This window comes from Opisthocomus hoazin, chromosome 4, assembly GCF_030867145.1.
Source record: "Opisthocomus hoazin isolate bOpiHoa1 chromosome 4, bOpiHoa1.hap1, whole genome shotgun sequence".
NCBI classification, from domain to species: domain Eukaryota; kingdom Metazoa; phylum Chordata; class Aves; order Opisthocomiformes; family Opisthocomidae; genus Opisthocomus; species Opisthocomus hoazin.
In genome coordinates this window covers 94905806-94924224 of record NC_134417.1, presented here as the reverse complement: position 1 = coordinate 94924224, position 18419 = coordinate 94905806, and the positions used below count along the sequence as shown (strand labels likewise).

The 18419-nt window shown below is 54.9% G+C and overlaps 1 protein-coding gene across 3 annotated transcripts in view; it reads right to left on the bottom strand.

Moving 5' to 3' along the window:
* Positions 1–18419, bottom strand: part of LOC104339331 (uncharacterized) — a 48444-nt gene that overhangs the window by 10756 nt on the left and 19269 nt on the right. Inside the window, exons 1-4 of one of the 3 annotated variants that reach the window (XM_075420018.1) lie at positions 11888–12283; positions 10865–10991; positions 10111–10218; positions 7605–9847 (exon numbers count right to left, since the gene is read on the bottom strand). In XM_075420018.1, the coding sequence (XP_075276133.1) occupies positions 7605–9847; positions 10111–10218; positions 10865–10991; positions 11888–12031 (2622 nt within the window). In that variant the 5' untranslated portion in view covers positions 12032–12283. Of the gene's footprint in view, positions 1–3627; positions 9848–10110; positions 10219–10864; positions 10992–11438; positions 11726–11887 lie in introns of those variants that run through there. The other 2 variants (XM_075420013.1, XM_075420015.1) reach the window with 2 other exon arrangements.

The following is an 18419-nucleotide window of genomic DNA, read 5'->3' as shown; positions in this document are numbered from 1 at the left end:
GCACCAAAGAACCACGCGGCCGCTCACCCTCTGCTCCCGTGCTGGGCTTGGGAGGGCAATGGGAAGGAAGAGGCGGGACTCGGGGGTGGGGATGGAGATAGCTCGACGGAACAGCAAAGGGAGGGAGCGGTAACAGCAATAATACTGATAAAAGGAACACACAAAGCCAGGAACACACAACGCTGTTTTCTCCCCACCTGATGCCCAGCTCCCTCTGGAGCAGCGATTCCCCTCCCCCAGCTCATTCGTGGACATGACGTCACCTGTTACCGAATACCCGATTTGTCCAATCTGAACCTTCCCTGACGCAACTTGAGCCCATTGCCTCTCGTCCTGTTGCTGGTTACTTGGGAGAAGAGACCAAACCCCCTCACTACACCCTCCTGTCAGGTAGTTGAAGAGAGCGAGAAGGTCTCCCCTCAGCCTCCTCTTCTCCAGACTGAATAGCCCCAGCTCCCTCAGCCGCTCCTCAGCACACTTGCTGTCCAGACCCTTCACCAGCCTCGCTGCCCTTCTCTGGACACACTCCAGCCCCTCCATGTCTTTCTTGTATGTAGTCATGAACCCATGCTGGCTGGGCCTGATCCCCTGGTTGTCCTTCACATTCCTGGTGAGCGCACTCAGGATGAATCGCTCCACAATCTTCCCCGGCACCGAGATCGGGCTGACAGAGCTGAAAGGACGGCATTTGTTCTTTAACTGAAGCAGCATCTGGCTGTAAGGCCTTTGCCTCAGCCCAGGTGTCACACAGTGGATTTGAGTGTTGGACCATCACCCTTTACTTCTGTCTGAAAAGAAAAGCTGAGCTCCTTGCTCGAGTTGAACCACTCCCTTTTGTTAACTCTTTGGTATTTGACACACGAGTCCAAGCAAGTCCCCTTCTGGCACTGACAAGTCCGGCAAGTCCACCGACCCACACTGAGGGGTTGGCTGTGCAAGGGCCGATTTATTATGGCCTGGACAACCCGTAGTCACCCACAGACCCTGATGAAGTCCAAATGAGCATGATCCATGTGGCGGAAGTTCGTACACAGTGCACCATCGTCGTACGCCCATTCATGGGCAGCAATAGGCTGGAAAGCAGAAGAGGCACCAACAGTGAATGAAGAGGCTGGCCACCTCCAGCAATACAAAGACAATCTCTGTTCTTCCCCACACGTCTGGTTTCTGCTGTGGAAAGGCTGTCCGAGCAGTGCAAAAACCTGTTCAAAAAACTGTTTGAAAACTTGGATAGGTCCTGCTCCCCACCTGTACAGATCAGTGTCTCAGCTACTACGAGAAAACATTCCCTGGCTCAAGAGAGATGGTACACACCATGAGGCAGCCTGTGGTTTTACCTGCGTGACCAGGGAGAGGACATGAGGAGGTGGGATGGAGAAATATCTCAGTGCAAAAGGCACAAGTGTGCGAGTTGCAAGGAGGAACAATCAGAAATGGGGGCTCTCCCAAGAACGTTGCTGCTCCAGTTTACAGTGGGCAGCTCCCCAGACAAAGTAGAAGGGTGGAGTTTACTGCTGACCCTAGGCAAGGAGCTGCTGACTGGTTTTTACAAGATGTGAGTACCAAGGGTGGGGTAACCCATGCGTGCCACATGTACTCATTCCTCCACAACAACTGCTATGGCCAGGACTAGAGGGGCCCTGCCTCCAGCCAGGTGGAGGAGAAGAACAACCGGGTTTACTGGTCTGTATGGATTTGATGGCCTGGCATGTCAGCTCCACAGGAGTATAAGCTTGTAGTGTACCCTAATGCCATCAGATTACAAAAGGTCAGAACGCATCAGTATTTCTGGAGTGACAGGGGGATCCCAACAGCTGACTGTGTTGGAGGCTGAAGTGAGCCTAACTGGGAACGAGTGGCAAAAGCACCATGGTGTGACTGGCCCCAAGTCTCTGTGCATCCTTGGCACAGACTGCCTCAGGAGAGGGGATTCCAAGGACCCTAAAGGGCACTGGTGGGCTTTTGGTGTAGCTGCCTTGAAGACAGAGGACAGTGAACAGCTGTCCACCTTGTCTGGTCTCTTGAGGATCCTTGTGTTGTGGGGATGCTGAGGGCTGAAGAACAACAGGTGCCGACCCCTATCACAACAGTGCACCAGTGGCAATATCACACCAACCGAGACTCCCTGATGCCCATCCAGAAGCTGATTCGTCAACTGGAGAGTCAAGGTGTGATCAGCAGGACTCGCTCATCCTTTACCACTCCCGTATGGCCAGGGCAAAAGTGTAATGGAGAGTAGAGACTTGACAGTGGTCTATGGTGGCCTGAATGAAGTCACGCTGCCCCTGAGTACTGCCATGACGGACATGCGAGAACTTTGATATCAACTGGAGTCCAAGGCAGCCAAGTGGTATGCCACCACTGACATCGCTGATGCATTTGTCTCAAGCCCTTTGGCTGCAGAGTGCAGGCCAGCGCTTGCTTTCACTTGGAGGGGCGTCCAGTACACCTGGAACCGACTGCCCCAGGGGTGAAAACACAGCCCCATCATTTGCCATGGACTGATCCAGACTCTGCTGGAACAGAGTGAAGCTCCGCAACACCTGCCATGCATTGAAAACGTCCTTGTGTTGGGCAATAGAGCAGCAGCAGTTTTTAAGAAATGGGAGAAAATAATCCAAATCGCTCTGAAAGCCAGTTCTGCCCAGTCCAGACTTCCACATCCTGTAGCAGGGGATAAAGTCCCTGTAGTGCACCTGAAGAATATGTTAGGGCAGCCAGTCTGGGTTAGTCCTGCCACGGGCAAAGGCCAACCCAGCTGTGGGATCGCTTTTGCTCAAGGACCTGGGTGCATTTGGTGGGTGATGCGGCAGGATGGGGAAGTCTCTGGTGACCAGTGCTAGGACACAAGGCAGGGGAATGAAGCTGCATCAGGAGAAGTTCAGACTGGACTTTAGGAAAAGGTTCTTCACTGAGAGGGCGGCTGGTCACTGAAACAGGCTACCCAGAGAAGTGGTCATGGCACCAAGCCTGTCAGAGTTCAAGGAGCATCTGGAAGACTCACTGAGCCATGTGGTTTAATTTGAGTTAGTCCTTCCAACTGGAGATATTCTATGGTTCTATGATTCTATGATTCTAATTGCTAATTCCCCCTGCCAGCGTGTGTGATCACTACCACAGTTGCTGTATGTCATATCAAAGGTCTTACAGTAAAATAGTCCAGATTAATGAGGGATCAACTTTGATGAAACCAAGCAAGGTGCAGCGCTGATAGAATCAGACCTGGCTTCAGCAACTGGCGACCAGCAACTTCCTCGAGATCGACATCTTCAAACCACAGACCGTGGGCATGGGCCGCACCAAATACACTAGCCACGAGTTCCAGATGCAGCATGTGACCATCCAACAGCACCCACCATCTCTCCTGCCCTGCAGGACTGTTATGACAGATGGAGCCCAAAGTCATGGACTAAATGGACTCAACGGACAGTTTAGAGGGATGGCCCGTAGACTAAGGGATGATATCTCTGGGTGGGTATCTATCTCTCTCTCTGTCTCTCAAAGACAGGAGAAGTGGTGGTGATTTATTGGAAAGTACAAGAACGTAGAATCATAGAATGCTTTGGGTTGGAAGTGATGTGCGGAAAGCACACTCCACTATCTGTAAGATTGTAAAGTAGGTATGTTTATTCAGCACCAGGCAGCACGGGGGGTAGTCCCACTAAAGTCGTGCGTGCCAAGCAGCAACTTGTCTCTTCAATTTATACAATCGAATATTACACATACATTAGATTTCCCAATACGTCTATACATATGCATCTATTCTTGTTTCATATCAAAATCAGTTGCAAGAAATAATTTTCATATTATAATTAGTTCTAAGAAGTAATTTCCATAGTAAAATCAGTTCCAAGAAGTAATTTCCATAGACTCCTCCCAGCTGTGCTTGCGCAGTGCCTCCTGGTGGTGGTCATCGGGGGTCCCAAGATGAAGGCCCATCCTCTTCATCACAGTGTTAGCTGATTGACCTTTGATTCTGCGCAAACTCAGTTCTCTTCTGGCTCCCATCCATACAGCAGGGTCGGTCTTAACCGGTTCTAGGCGACTCCCAGCCCCTATCAGGAACTGACCCCTTTGTATGGAGATGCAAGACTCTGCTTCGGTTAATTTAGACAATAGATAGGCACTATCAGTTCTCTTTAAATGCACCTCAGCTATTAGATAATGGTACTTCTACTAAAATCCCTTTTAACCCCTTCCTTCAGAAGGAACCTTTGCAAGCCATGTGGCAGAACCCCCTGCAGTGATCAGGGAGATCTTCAACTGGATCAGGTTGCTCAGAGCCCCATCCAACCTGGCCTGGAATGTTTCCAGGGATGGGGCCTCCAATACCTCTCTGGGAAACATGGGCCAGTCTTTCACCACCCTCAATGTAAAAAAATACCTTCTCATATCCAGTCTAAATCCACCCTCCCGTAGTTTAAAACCATTACTCCCTGTAGATCTGGCCATGATGTAGATGGTACAGAATAAAGGCTGGATACTGTCCTGGGTTCGGCTGGCGCAGGGTTAATTCTCACAGGCATCTGGGAGGGGAAACAGCCAGGAGGGCTGACCCAAAGCAGCCAAACAAATCGGGTATTCGGTACCATGTGACGTCATGCCCACGACTGAGCTGGCGGAGCTGGCGGGGAAGGGGAATGGCTGCTCTGGAGGGAGCTGGGCATCTGGCGGGGAGAAAACAGCGTTGTGTGTTCCTGGCTTTGTGTGTTCCTTTTATCAGTATTACTGTTGTTACCGCTCCCTCCCTTTGCTGTTTGGTCGAGCTGTCTCCATCCCCACCCCCGAGTCCCGCCTCTTCCTTCCTATTGCCTTCCCTAGCCCAGCGCGGGAGCAGCGGGTGAGCGGCCGCGTGGTTCTTTGGTGCCGCCTGGGCTGAAGCCAAAGCTCAGCAAGTGCAAGCAAAAACGCGCGAGCTTTTCCCCTTGGAAGAAGGAAGGAATGGCTCCCCACGAGGCAGCCATTTTGGAATAGGCCGAGGTGGGCTCGGAGGTGACGGCGGCAGCTCCGGCGGGCGTGTAACCAGAGTGATAGAATCTGTTCACAATAAACATAAACCATGCTGCTAGTTATGTCCCTTGTATAGCCCCTGCCCATCTGGATGTTAGGTCCAGCAACAGAGAGTTTGGTTTCCAGGTAATTATCAATGTTAAACAATAATGGTAAAGGGGGATTTTTAATAGGAATAGCATTACTATGGTTGCAGGTGTGTTTGTGGTTTTTATGTATTGTCTAAATTAACTGAAACAATAAGTCCCATGTTTCCCACCTGAAATGATAGCGGTCGCCTAGAGCCAGTCAAGGCGACCTAGCTACAGCAACATAGTTACAGCAACCTAGCTACGGGACAAGAGCCAGAAGAGGACTGCGCATGTGCAGAAGCTGGGGTCAACCAGCGGACACTGTGATGAAGAAGATGAGCCTTCATCTTGAGAGCCCCGACGACCACCACTAGAAGGCACTGCGCAAGCGCGGGTGGGAGGAGTGTATGAAAATGAACTAATTTCACTATGAAAGGGATAAGTTATGTAACCTAATAAATATGTATATTTTGATCTATATAAACGATACGGAAAAGGTATGGGGTATGCACATTCGGTGAATTATCCCCCGTGCATCCGGCGCTGCAATAAAGAATGCCTGCCTTTTAACACTACATTGGTGTTACGAGGTTTTATTCCCAGATTTTCGGTGACAGGAGGATGCGGGGATCAGGGCGAGAGCGGTGGGGATAGGGCGCTGCTGGCTTCTGCCAAGCCCCTGGGAGTGGGGTGTGGAAAGCTGGGCGGTGAAAAGCACCTGGGGTGCACCGGCTGGTCCCCACCAACCCCTTTCCTGGCTGCATTAGCCCAGCGCTGCAGCAGCCCGGACGTCTACTGAGGGGACCAGGCCGCGGACGGGGAACAGAGGGGACCCGCCGTGCCCGCGTAGGGGGTAGAGATTGGCCCCAGCCGGCCGGGTCCTCTGAAGTACCCCCGGCAATGCAGACAGTGCTGGAGCACCCCGGCCTTCCCACTGCACCCACTGCTCACCCACGCAGCCGGCGCTGGGTGATCTGCACCGCTGTCCCACACCCTGCAACCCCAGCACCCACAGCCCCCCACAGCTCAGCAGCTACTCCCCCCATGCCATGGGCACCCCTGAAAAGCCAAGGTGCCTTTGCACGCCTGAAGCCAAACGTAGGACCCAGGCTTTGAGGGACGTGGCCACCAACTTCACCTCCAGCCGTTTGCACGAATAGAGGGAAACTTTGGGCACAAGTGAATTTGTGCTCCTGTCTGACTGAAAAATAAAATTAAAAGCTGATGGGAAAAGCAGGCGGTTCCCAGCGAGGTCAGGAGGCCCCAGCATGGTTGGTTCCTCTCGTGGAGACGAGCCCTCACCCACATCCCCACGGCTCCCTTGGGACCCTGCTTCAGCCCCAGCTGCCCACTGCAGCCCCCAGGCAGATCCCAGCCTCTCGCTGTGTTCCAACAAGAAGGGGCCAGCGAAGGGGTTCTCTGCTCACGAGCAAGGGGACCTCAGCCCTGAGGTGCTGCCGCCAGAGAGCAGTAACACCCGCTGTGCTGCCATGGAGCTCACTGCTTCTTGTCAGCAGCAAGAAGCTTTTCATTTACTGTCTGGGAGCCAAAATAAAGCAGCGTCTTCCCCTCTGTCCCATAAACCATTCTGACTGCATTGTGATTCATTTATTGTATTTCCTCTGCCCTGGCAGCCAGTCCTGCACCCACGCCTCTCCCGCAGAAGCTGCCGGCACTGCAGGGCTCAGCAGAGGGGAAGGGGCACTGCTGACAACCCTACTCCAGCTGGCGAGTGTGATGGTGGCTGTGCAGGACATCCCAAGGCAGCAGCAAAGGAGGATCCAATCCACGCCAGTGAGGAGGCTTCTCAGGCAGCAGCTGGAGCTGGACGCAGTGGTGAAGGGGACACAGCTGTGACTGTCTCCCAGTCCATGGATGGCTTCTCTGGTGGAGACGGACATTGGTGCTTTGGGTGACTCCCATGCAGACACCCCTGCAGCAGCTCCCACTGCCCCATGGGAATGTCAGTAGCTGTTTTGGGGGGCACCTGGGTGCAGAGGTGGCCACAGGCTGGGTGTGCTGGGGCTCTACTGGTGACCCAGCACGATCCCCTCATCCCGCAACTGCTTCTTGCAGCCACTGCACTGGAAGTGCTTGGGCTCCACCTGCTCCCCCACCAGGAATGGACACCCCTCATCCCAACGGATGCCCTCCGGCATCGTCAATGGCCCCTGCTGCATCCGCTGGTGGCTCTTCTGGTGCTGCTTCTGACTGCAGGTCTTGCTGCACTCACTGCACTTGCAAGGCTCCTCATCGGTGTGGAGGAGCTGGTTGGTGGTGAGGGTCTCCTCATCCTGGAAGGCCTTGAGGCAGTGGGTTCACGCAAAGGGGTGCTTAGTGTGGATGAGCTGATCACAGAATCACAGAATCACAGAATAGTAGGGGTTGGAAGGGACCTCTGTGGGTCATCTAGTCCAACCCCCCTGCCGAAGCAGGGTCACCTACAGTAGGCTGCACAGGATCTTGTCCAGGCGGGTCTTGAATATCTCCAGAGAAGGAGACTCCACAACCTCCCTGGGCAGCCTGATGTCTGAAGAGGACGCTCCTGTGGGTGTAGCTCTTGCCACACTGACCACACTTGTAGGGCTTCTCACCCGTGTGGATGCGCTGGTGGGCATTGAGGACACTCTTGGATGTGAAGGCCTTGGGGCAGTGGGCACAGGCAAAGGGGCGCTCCCCGGTGTGGATGCGCTGGTGGTTGACCAGGTTGCGCTTCTCGATGAAGCTCTTGCCACACTGACCACACTTGTAGGGCTTCTCACCTGTGTGGATGCGCTGGTGGGCAGTGAGGACACTCTTGGATGTGAAGGCCTTGGGGCAGTGGGCACAGGCAAAGGGGCGCTCCCCGGTGTGGATGCGCTGGTGGTTCACCAGGTTGCGCTTCTCGATGAAGCTCTTGCCACACTGACCACACTTGTAGGGGTTCTCACCTGTGTGGAGGCGCTGGTGGGCAGTGAGGACATTCTTGGTTCTGAAGGCCTTGGGGCAGTGGGCACAGGCAAAGGGGCGCTCCCCGGTGTGGATGCGCTGGTGGCTGACCAGGTTGCGCTTCTCAATGAAGCTCTTGCCACACTGACCACACTTGTAGGGCTTCTCACCCGTGTGGATGCGCTGGTGGGCATTGAGGACACTCTTGGCTCTGAAGGCCTTGGGGCAGTGGGCACAGGCAAAGGGGCGCTCCCCGGTGTGGATGCGCTGGTGGGCATTGAGGACATTCTTGGCTCTGAAGGCCTTGGGGCAGTGGGAGCAGGCAAAGGGGCGCTCCCCGGTGTGGATGCTCTGGTGGCTGACCAGGTTGCGCTTCTCGATGAAGCTCTTGCCACACTGACCACACTTGTAGGGCTTCTCACCTGTGTGGATGCGCTGGTGGGCAGTGAGGACATTCTCAGATCTGAAGGCCTTGGGGCAGTGGGCACAGGCAAAGGGGCGCTCCCCGGTGTGGATGCTCTGGTGGCTGACCAGGTTGACCTTCCGTGTGAACCTCTTGCCACACTGACCACACTTGTAGGGCTTCTCACCCGTGTGGATGCGCTGGTGGGCATTGAGGACATTCTTGAATCTGAAGGCCTTGGGGCAGTGGGCGCAGACAAAGGGGAACTCCCCGGTGTGGATGCGCTGGTGCCTCACCAGGTAGCTCCTGTGACTGAAGCGATGGCCACAGTGGCTGCAGGCAAAGGGCTTCTCTCCTTTGTGGACCCACAGGTGGAGGGTGAGGGTCCTCCTATACAGGAAGGCCTTGGGGCAGTGGGCGCAGGCATAGTGCTCGCCATTATGGATTCGCTGGTGCATGGTCAAGGTCTTCCTTTCCCTGAAGGCCTTGGGGCAATGGGTGCAGGCAAAGGGACGCTCTCCGGTGTGGATGCGCTGGTGGATGACAAGGTCACTCTTCCGCCTGTAGCGGTGGCCACAGTGGCTGCAGGCAAAGGGCTTCTCGCCACTGTGGACCCGCTGGTGCATGGCGAAGTTCCTCCTGTCCTTGAAGGCCTTGGGGCAGTGCGCACAAGCAAAAGGACGCTCCCCAGTGTGGATGCGCTGGTGTCTGACCAGGTGGCGCTTCTGGCTGAAGCGGTGGCTACAGTAGCTGCAGACAAAGGGCTTCTCGCCGCTGTGGACCCGCTGGTGCATGGTGAAGGTCTTCTTGTCCTTGAAGGCCTTGGGGCAGTGCGCACAAGCAAAAGGACGCTCCCCAGTGTGGATGCGCTGGTGTCCGACCAGGTGGCCCTTATGGCTGAAGCGGTGGCCACAGTAGCTGCAGGCAAAGGGCTTCTCGCCGCTGTGGACCAACTGGTGCACAGTGAAGGTCTTCTTGTCCCTGAAGGCCTTGGGGCAGTGCGCACAAGCAAAAGGACGCTCCCCTGTGTGGATGCGCTCGTGGACGATGAGATCCTTCCTTTCCCTGAAGGCCTTGGGGCAGTGGCTGCAGGCGAAGGGCTTCTCACCGGTGTGCACACGCTGGTGCCTGGCCAGGTCATGCCTGGAGGTGAACCGCTTGCCACAGTCAGTGCAGCTAAAGGGCTGCCCGATTGTGTGCCTCCGCTTGTGCTTGGTCAGCGTAGTTTGGCTCTTGAAGCTCTTGCCGCACTCGGGGCACGTGGCAGGGGTCTTCTCCATCCGACCAGAGGCCGGGAGGGGATGGAACAGGGAGCAGCCCAACAGGACCTCCTGGCTCCCACCCGGCTTGGGCATCCCCAGGACCAGGGCACTGGGTGCTAACAGCTCCTCAAGGACTTCCTCACCCTCCCTCCTCACTCCAGGGCCACCAGCTGCTGCAGAAGACAGGCCGGGGTCACTGTCAGCGTCAGGACAGGACGTGGGACGCTTCACCATGGGAGCTGGCACAAGCACCAAGCCAGCCCCCCACCCTTCCTGCCTGAAGCACACAGCTGATGGTCAGCAGCTCCCTGCACCATAAGACAGCAGAGAGACCTCACCTGGCAGCACCAGGACATGGAGCATCTAGTGCCAAGGCGACAGTGCTGCAAGAACCCCTCACCCCACCACATGCCCCCCCATCCCCCCCAGTACTCACCTGCAAAAGGAGTCTGGTGCATTCGCTGCGCACTGAGAGGGTCTGGCATGCACTGCATGTCTTCCCGCTCCATCTTGCAGATGATCTCTGGCTTGGTGGTGGGCCAGCCTGTCCAGAGCAAAGACAGAAGCAACCTCTCCTGCACTGCTGGGACAACAGCACCAGCTCCCCCTGCCCGCAGCCCCACCATATCCTCTTGCACTGCTCGTCTATGCTGCCCCGCTTCCCGGCGCCTACACCCTCCTCTCGCCTCGCCCTTGTCACATCTGCCAATCTCCTGCAGACTGGACACCTGGGAACGGCACAAACCTGTGCCAGGGGAGGTTTCAGCTGGACAAGAAGAAGCATTTCCTTACCGAGAGGGTGGTCAAACACTGCAACAGGCTTCCTGCAGAGTTGGCTGATGCCCCAGTCCTGACAGTGTTTGAGAGGCGCTTGGACCATGCCCTTAGTGACACGCTTTAACTTTTGGCCAGCCCTGAAGTGGTCAGGGAGTTGGACTAGATGAGCCTTGTATGTTCCTTCCAACTGAAGCAGTCCATTGTATATTATTCTATTCTATTCTGTTCTGTCGTATCCTATTCTCCATACCAATGACCACTCTCTGCAGGGTAACACCTGCCATCGCAACAGCTACGTCAGGACTTGGCCAGTAACAGCAGCAGCAGGATTTTCCCTTTCGAGGGCTCCAGCTCAGTCAAAGAGCTGAACTCCGGCTCCACCCCAGCCCGGCAGTGCCAGAGAGAGTCCTCACCCAGCGAGGCGACCGCCTGGTAGTTCTCCAGCATCACCTCCCGGTACAGTCGCCGCTGCCAGCCCGCCAGCTCTGCCCACTCCTCGGGGGAGAAGTAGATGGCCACGTCCTCAAACGTCACCGACATCTGCAGCAAGAAGCACCTCCGGCTCAGCACACTCTGCCTCACACTCGCTGAACACCTCTGCCCAAATCCTGCCGCTGTCGGGCAGGGCCCCGGCAGCACCGGGGGCTCCGGCATCCCAAGGGCAGCACTGGGAGAGCTCGTAGCACCCCGTGCAAGGGAAGGCCAGGGCAGAGGGGCGGTGGGTGCACAGCCAGCCCACACAGCAGGGTCACCGGGGCTGCGCCTGACCCCCACCTTGCCGCAGCAGCCCGGAGCCCTCCCGTGCCGCTGGCTCTCGGCGGGGAGACGGAGGCACACACAAAGAGCGATCGGCAAGACGCAGCTGGGATGCTCCGGAGGCCGCAGGAGGGGCCTCTCCCGTCACCAGCCGCCCCGGCGCAGCACGGACAGACGGTCCCTGCCAAGCACAGCACTGCCGTGAGCACAGCGGGCCAGAAGCTCACTCACCTGCCAGCAGCTGCCTTCCCTTGCCCCCAAGGCCTCCAAACCTGCTGCCACCAGCACCGACCGCGGGCACGGACAAAGGCGGCCCCGGGAGCAGCGTGGCCGCGTCAGCCCGGGAGCCCGCCCGCCGCCGGTGCAGCACGGGAGGTGTAGTCCTGCCGCCCGCCCGGCCCCGCTCGGTTCGGCTCGGTTTGGGGGGCGGCTGCTGCCCTGGGCCCCCGCGGGGATGAGGTTCCCCCCCCCCGAGCTGTTGTCCCCAGATCTGGTTCTTGGACCCGCTCTGCAGAAGCCGATCCCCAGGCAGAACCCAGAGTTTTGCCCGTTCCGGGTCTGCGCAGAGCTGGGTGCTGGCTGGGAACACCCCGAGGCTCGCACCCTTTGGCTCACACGCGGGAAACGTTTCTCCGCTGCCAGCAAGGGGTCACCGCGCTGTGACAGTGACGCGGACTCACCCTCGGCCCCGGTGCTCCGCGCAGGTCTCGTCTCCACGGGCACTCGCAGTCTCCTTCCTCTCTGCTGTGCAGGTTCCGTGGGGAAGGGGCTTGTCTTGGTAGGGGACCTTGGCTGCTCGAGGGTGGGGTTTTTACCAGGCTCATTAGGATACTTCACTCATAGTTCAAGCACTCTTCTTTTTATCAGCAGGTTTTTTTTCTTATTACCTTGTTTTAATTACAGCTGTGGCTCTTCAAGGCTGCCCTGCTAGTCCTTTGGAGTTCCTCGTGGTATAGAAAAAGCCGGTCAGAAAGGGAGAAGAGGCGCTGTTTTGTGTTCCGGTATGCTGCTCATATATATACACGTAGATATATGTATAAGTTCATATCACTGACTTTCCGAGCATTGGTGGTCAACTCCAGTGACGCGTGGAGAACTGTTTCCCGTGGGAGGGACCCCGCACTGGAGCAGGGGCAGAGTCAGAGGAGCCCTCCCCCTCAGGAGGAAGGAGCGGCAGAGACAAGGTGTGATGAACTGACCGCAACCCCCATTCCCCATCCCCCTGCGCCGCTTGGGGGGAGGAGGTAGAAAATGGGGAGTGAAGTTAAGCCCGGGAGGAAGGGAGGGGTGGGGGGAAGGTGTTTTTAAGATTTGTTTTGATTTCTCATTATCCTATTCTGATTTGATTGGTGATAAATCAAACTCTTTTTTCCCAAGTTCAATCTGATTTGTCCCTGAGGGTACCTGGTGAGTGATCTCTCCCTGCCCTTGTCTCGACCCATAAGCCTTTCTTCATATTTTTTCTCCCCTGTCCAGCTGAGGAGGGGGAGTGATAGAGGGGCATTGGTGGGCACCTGGCATCCAGCCAGGCTAAACCATAACAGCCGCACCTGTGAATTTGCCACCTGGATACAGTGAACTCCCACTGAACCCTTACCAAGCTCAGTGAAGGAGACCCCAAGGACTCAGTTGTGGCTCAAAGATAAGGAAGTTAAGTCATCTGCTGACAGCAGCAGGGCCTCTCTGAAGAGGAGGGAAGAATCTTCAGCCCACTCAGAGTCAATGGAGTGGCCCAATGAGGGACAAAAGCCCCCAAACCCAAATACACCATTAGGTCAGCTGTGGCTTGGACACCAGGTGGAGAACTCATGTGGGGTGGGAGTGTAAGTTGTCAGGCTATAATTGCCCAGGGATTTCTTTGTTCAGGGTCCCTCTCTGGAGCCCCCTAGCTCAAGGTGTTTTATGCTATACCACTCAATAAATTCATCTAGCGCATGTCATGTCAGAGAGTGCTTCAGGAAGCTTTGGGTTGAGCCTGAGGGATGAGGAAGTGCCCAAGAGTGAGTGAGTGAGTGTGTGTGTGTGTGTAATCGAAAAGGGGCACCCACTGGCTCACTGGAGTTGCCCACTGAGAAGGGACCCTGGTCCCAGCAGTTAAAGTCTCGGGTGGTGTGTGTGCAACTCCTTGAACAGTGTGTGAATGCTCAGGCAGCAGCTTCTCCCTTAACAGGAAGTGCAGAATGGCACCTTCGCTACCATCTTCTGTGATGTTTCCTCCCCCAACTTTTCAGTATCTTGAATATCCTTGGGTAGTTAAAATTTTTCTATTGGCATTTCTTGGGAATAGACGTATTTTGACTACTATCCTGGCAGCATCAAGAGAAGCATGGCCTGCAGGTCGAGGGAGGTGATTCTGCCATTCTGCTTTGCTGTGGTGGGCCCCATCTGAAGTACTGCGTCTAGCTCTGGAGCCCCCAGCACAAGGAGGACATTGGAGCTATAAGAGTGTGTCCACAGGGCCACAAAGATGATCCGAGAGCAGGAGCACCTTTCGTATGAGGAATGGCTGAGAGAGTTGGTGCTGCTCAGCCTGGTGAAGAGAAGGCTGCAGGGAGACCTGCTTGCAGACTTCCAGTACCTGAATGGGGCCTATAGGAAAGGTGGGGAAAATGTTTTCAGCAGGGCTTGTTGCAATGGGACGAGAAGTAATGGCTTTAAACTAAGGGAGGGTGGATTTAGACTCGATATAAGGAAGAAACTTTTTACAATGAGGCTAGTGAAACCCTGGCACACTTTGCCCAGAGAGGCAGTGGAGGCCCCATCCCTGGAAACATTCAAGGCCAGGCTGGACGGGGCTCTGAGCAACCTGGTCTGGTTGAAGATGTCGCTGCTCACTGGAGGGGGCTGGGCTAGATGACCTCTGAAGCTCCCTTCCAACCCACAGCATTCTATGATTCTTGTGAATAGTGTTTCAGTTTTGTCTAAGGTGAGCAAGCACATGAAGAATATTGTCTGGAGATCTGCCCCGAGGCTGGGTAGTTATGTGTGGTGGAGTGTGTGGAGTAGCACGGGCAGATGCCTAGGGTGTTGGGCACCTCCAGCGTTCTGCAACTTCAGCCCTGAACAAGTGCAGAATCATGGTGCCCCTCCTTGGGGATGTGGTTCCCCTCCCCAAACTTGCGGGCCGGCGGAAGGCGGCTGCGGAGCCGTGAGGGCTTTTCACCGCCCGACTGTCCGCACCCCGCTCCCAGGGGCTGGGCAGAAGCCGGTGGCGCCGGGTCCCCACGGCTCCCGCCCCGCTCCCCGCAGCCGTCTGGCAGATCTGCCACCGTCACTTCCGAGCCCACCTCGCCCCATTCCAAAGAGGCTGCCTCGAGGGGAGCCATTCCTTCCTCTTCCCAGGGGAAAACCAGCTGTCGCGTTTTTGCCACGGGCGGCACCAAAGAACCACGCGGCCGCTCACCCTCTGCTCCCGTGCTGGGCTTGGGAGGGCAATGGGAAGGAAGAGGCGGGACTCGGGGGTGGGGATGGAGATAGCTCGACCGAACAGCAAAGGGAGGGAGCGGTAACAACAGTAATACTGATACAAGGAACACACAAAGCCAGGAACACACAACGCTGTTTTCTCCCCACCTGATGCCCAGCTCCCTCTGGAGCAGCGATTCCCCTCCCCCAGCTCATTCGTGGACCTGACGTCACCTGGTACCGAATACCCGATTTGTCCAATCTGAACCTTCCCTGACGCAACTTGAGCCCATTGCCTCTCGTCCTGTTGCTGGTTACTTGGGAGAAGAGACCAAACCCCCTCACTACACCCTCCTGTCAGGTAGTTGAAGAGAGCGAGAAGGTCTCCCCTCAGCCTCCTCTTCTCCAGACTGAATAGCCCCAGCTCCCTCAGCCGCTCCTCAGCACACTTGCTGTCCAGACCCTTCACCAGCCTCGCTGCCCTTCTCTGGACACACTCCAGCCCCTCCATGTCTTTCTTGTATGTAGTCATGAACCCATGCTGGCTGGGCCTGATCCCCTGGTTGTCCTTCACATGCCTGGTGAGCGCACTCAGGATGAATCGCTCCACAATCTTCCCCGGCACCGAGATCGGGCTGACAGAGCTGAAAGGACGGCATTTGTTCTTTAACTGAAGCAGCATCTGGCTGTAAGGCCTTTGCCTCAGCCCAGGTGTCACACAGTGGATTTGAGTGTTGGACCATCACCCTTTACTTCTGTCTGAAAAGAAAAGCTGAGCTCCTTGCTCGAGTTGAACCACTCCCTTTTGTTAACTCTTTGGTATTTGACACACGAGTCCAAGCAGGTCCCCTTCTGGCACTGACAAGTCCGGCAAGTCCACCGACCCACACTGAGGGGTTGGCTGTGCAAGGGCTGATTTATTATGGCCTGGACAACCCGTAGTCACCCACAGACCCTGATGAAGTCCAAATAAGCATGATCCATGTGGTGGAAGTTCGTACAGAGTGCACCATCGTCGTACGCCCATTCATGGGCAGCAATAGGCTGGAAAGCAGAAGAGGCACCAACAGTGAATGAAGAGGCTGGCCACCTCCAGCAATACAAAGACAATCTCTGTTCTTCCCACACGTCTGGTTTCTGCTGTGGAAAGGCTGTCCGAGCAGTGCAAAAACCTGTTCAAAAAACTGAAAACTCACATAGGTCCTACTCCCCACCTGTACAGATCAGTGTCTCAGCTACTACGAGAAAACATTCCCTGTCTCAAGAGAGATGGTACACACCATGAGGCAGCCTGTGGTTTTACCTGCGTGACCAGGGAGAGGACATGAGGAGGTGGGATGGAGAAATATTTCAGTGCAAAAGGCACAATTGTGCGAGTTGCAAGGAGAAACAATCAGAAATGGGGGCTCTCCCAAGAACGTTGCTGCTCCAGTTTACAGTGGGCAGCTCCCCAGACAAAGTAGAAGGGTGGAGTTTACTGCTGACCCTAGGCAAGGAGCTGCTGACTGGTTTTTACAAGATGTGAGTACCAAGGGTGTGGTAACCCATGCGTGCCACATGAACTCATTCCTCCACAACAACTGCTATGGCCAGGACTAGAGGGGCCCTGCCTCCAGCCAGGTGGAGGAGAAGAACAACCGGGTTTACTGGTCTGTATGGATTTGATGGCCTGGCATGTCAGCTCCACAGGAGTATAAGCTTGTAGTGTACCCTAATGCCATCAGATTACAAAAGGTCAGAACGCATCAGTATTTCTGGAGTGACAGGGGGATCCCAACAGCTGACTGTGTTGGAGGCTGAAGTGAGCCTAACTGGGAACGAGTGGCAAAAGCACCATGGTGTGACTGGCCCCAAGTCTCTGTGCATCCTTGGCACAGACTGCCTCAGGAGAGGGGATTCCAAGGACCCTAAAGGGCACTGGTGGGCTTTTGGTATAGCTGCCTTGAAGACAGAGGACAGTGAACAGCTGTCCACCTTGTGCGGTCTCTTGAGGATCCTTGTGTTGTGGGGATGCTGAGGGCTGAAGAACAACAGGTGCTGACCCCTATCACAACAGTGCACCAGTGGCAATATAACACCAACCGACACTCCCTGATGCCCATCCAGAAGCTGATTCGTCAACTGGAGAGTCAAGGTGTGATCAGCAGGACTTGCTCATCCTTTACCAGTCCCGTATGGCAAGGGCAAAAGTGTAATGGAGAGTAGAGACTTGACAGTGGTCTATGGTGGCCTGAATGAAGTCACGCTGCCCCTGAGTACTGCCATGACGGACATGCGAGAACTTTGATATCAACTGGAGTCCAAGGCAGCCAAGTGGTATGCCACCACTGACATCGCTGATGCATTTGTCTCAAGCCCTTTGGCTGCAGAGTGCAGGCCAGCGCTTGCTTTCACTTGGAGGGGCGTCCAGTACACCTGGAACCGACTGCCCCAGGGGTGAAAACACAGCCCCATCATTTGCCATGGACTGATCCAGACTCTGCTGGAACAGAGTGAAGCTCCGCAACACCTGCCATGCATTGAAAACGTCCTTGTGTTGGGCAATAGAGCAGCAGCAGTTTTTAAGAAATGGGAGAAAATAATCCAAATCGCTCTGAAAGCCAGTTCTGCCCAGTCCAGACTTCCACATCCTGTAGCAGGGGATAAAGTCCCTGTAGTGCACCTGAAGAATATGTTAGGACAGCCAGTCTGGGTTAGTCCTGCCACGGGCAAAGGCCAACCCAGCTGTGGTATCGCTTTTGCTCAAGGACCTGGGTGCATTTGGTGGGTGATGCGGCAGGATGAGGAAGTCTCTGGTGACCAGTGCTAGGACACAAGGCAGGGGAATGAAGCTGCATCAGGAGAAGTTCAGACTGGACTTTAGGAAAAGGTTCTTCACTGAGAGGGCGGCTGGTCACTGGAACAGGCTACCCAGAGAAATGGTCATGGCACCAATCCTGTCAGAGTTCAAGGAGCATCTGGAAGACTCACTTAGCCATGTGGTTTAATTTGAGTTAGTCCTTCCAACTGGAGATATTCTATGGTTCTATGATTCTAATTGCTAATTACCCCTGCCCAGCGTGTGTGATCACTACCACAGTTGCTGTATGTCATATCAAAAGTCTTACAGTAAAATAGTCCAGATTAATGAGGGATCAACTTTGATGAAACCAAGCAAGGTGCAGCGCTGATAGAATCAGACCTGGCTTCAGCAACTGGCGACCAGCAACTTCCTTGAGATCGACATCTTCAAACCACAGACTGTGGTCATGGGCCGCACCAAATACACTAGCCACGAGTTCCAGATGCAGCATGTGACCATCCAACAGCACCCACCATCTCTCCTGCCTTGCATGAATGTTATGACAGATGGAGCCCAAAGTCATGGACTAAATTAACTCAATGGACAGTTTAGAGGGATGGCCCGTAGACTAAGGGATGATATCTCTGGGTGGGTATCTATCTCTCTCTCTGTCTCTCAAAGACAGGAGAAGTGGTGGTGATTTATGGGAAAGCACAAGAACGTAGAATCATAGAATGCTTTGGGTTGGAAGTGACGTGCGGAAAGCAGACTCCACTATCTGTAAGACTGTAAAGTAGGTATGTTTATTCAGCACCAGGCAGCACGGGGGGTAGTCCCACCAAAGTCGTGCGTGCCAAGCAGCAACTTGTCACTTCAATTTATACAATCAAATATTACACATACATTAGATTTCCCAATACGTCTATACATATGCATCTATTCTTGTTTCATATCAAAATCAGTTGCAAGAAATAATTTTCATATTATAATTAGTTCTAAGAAGTAATTTCCATAGTAAAATCAGT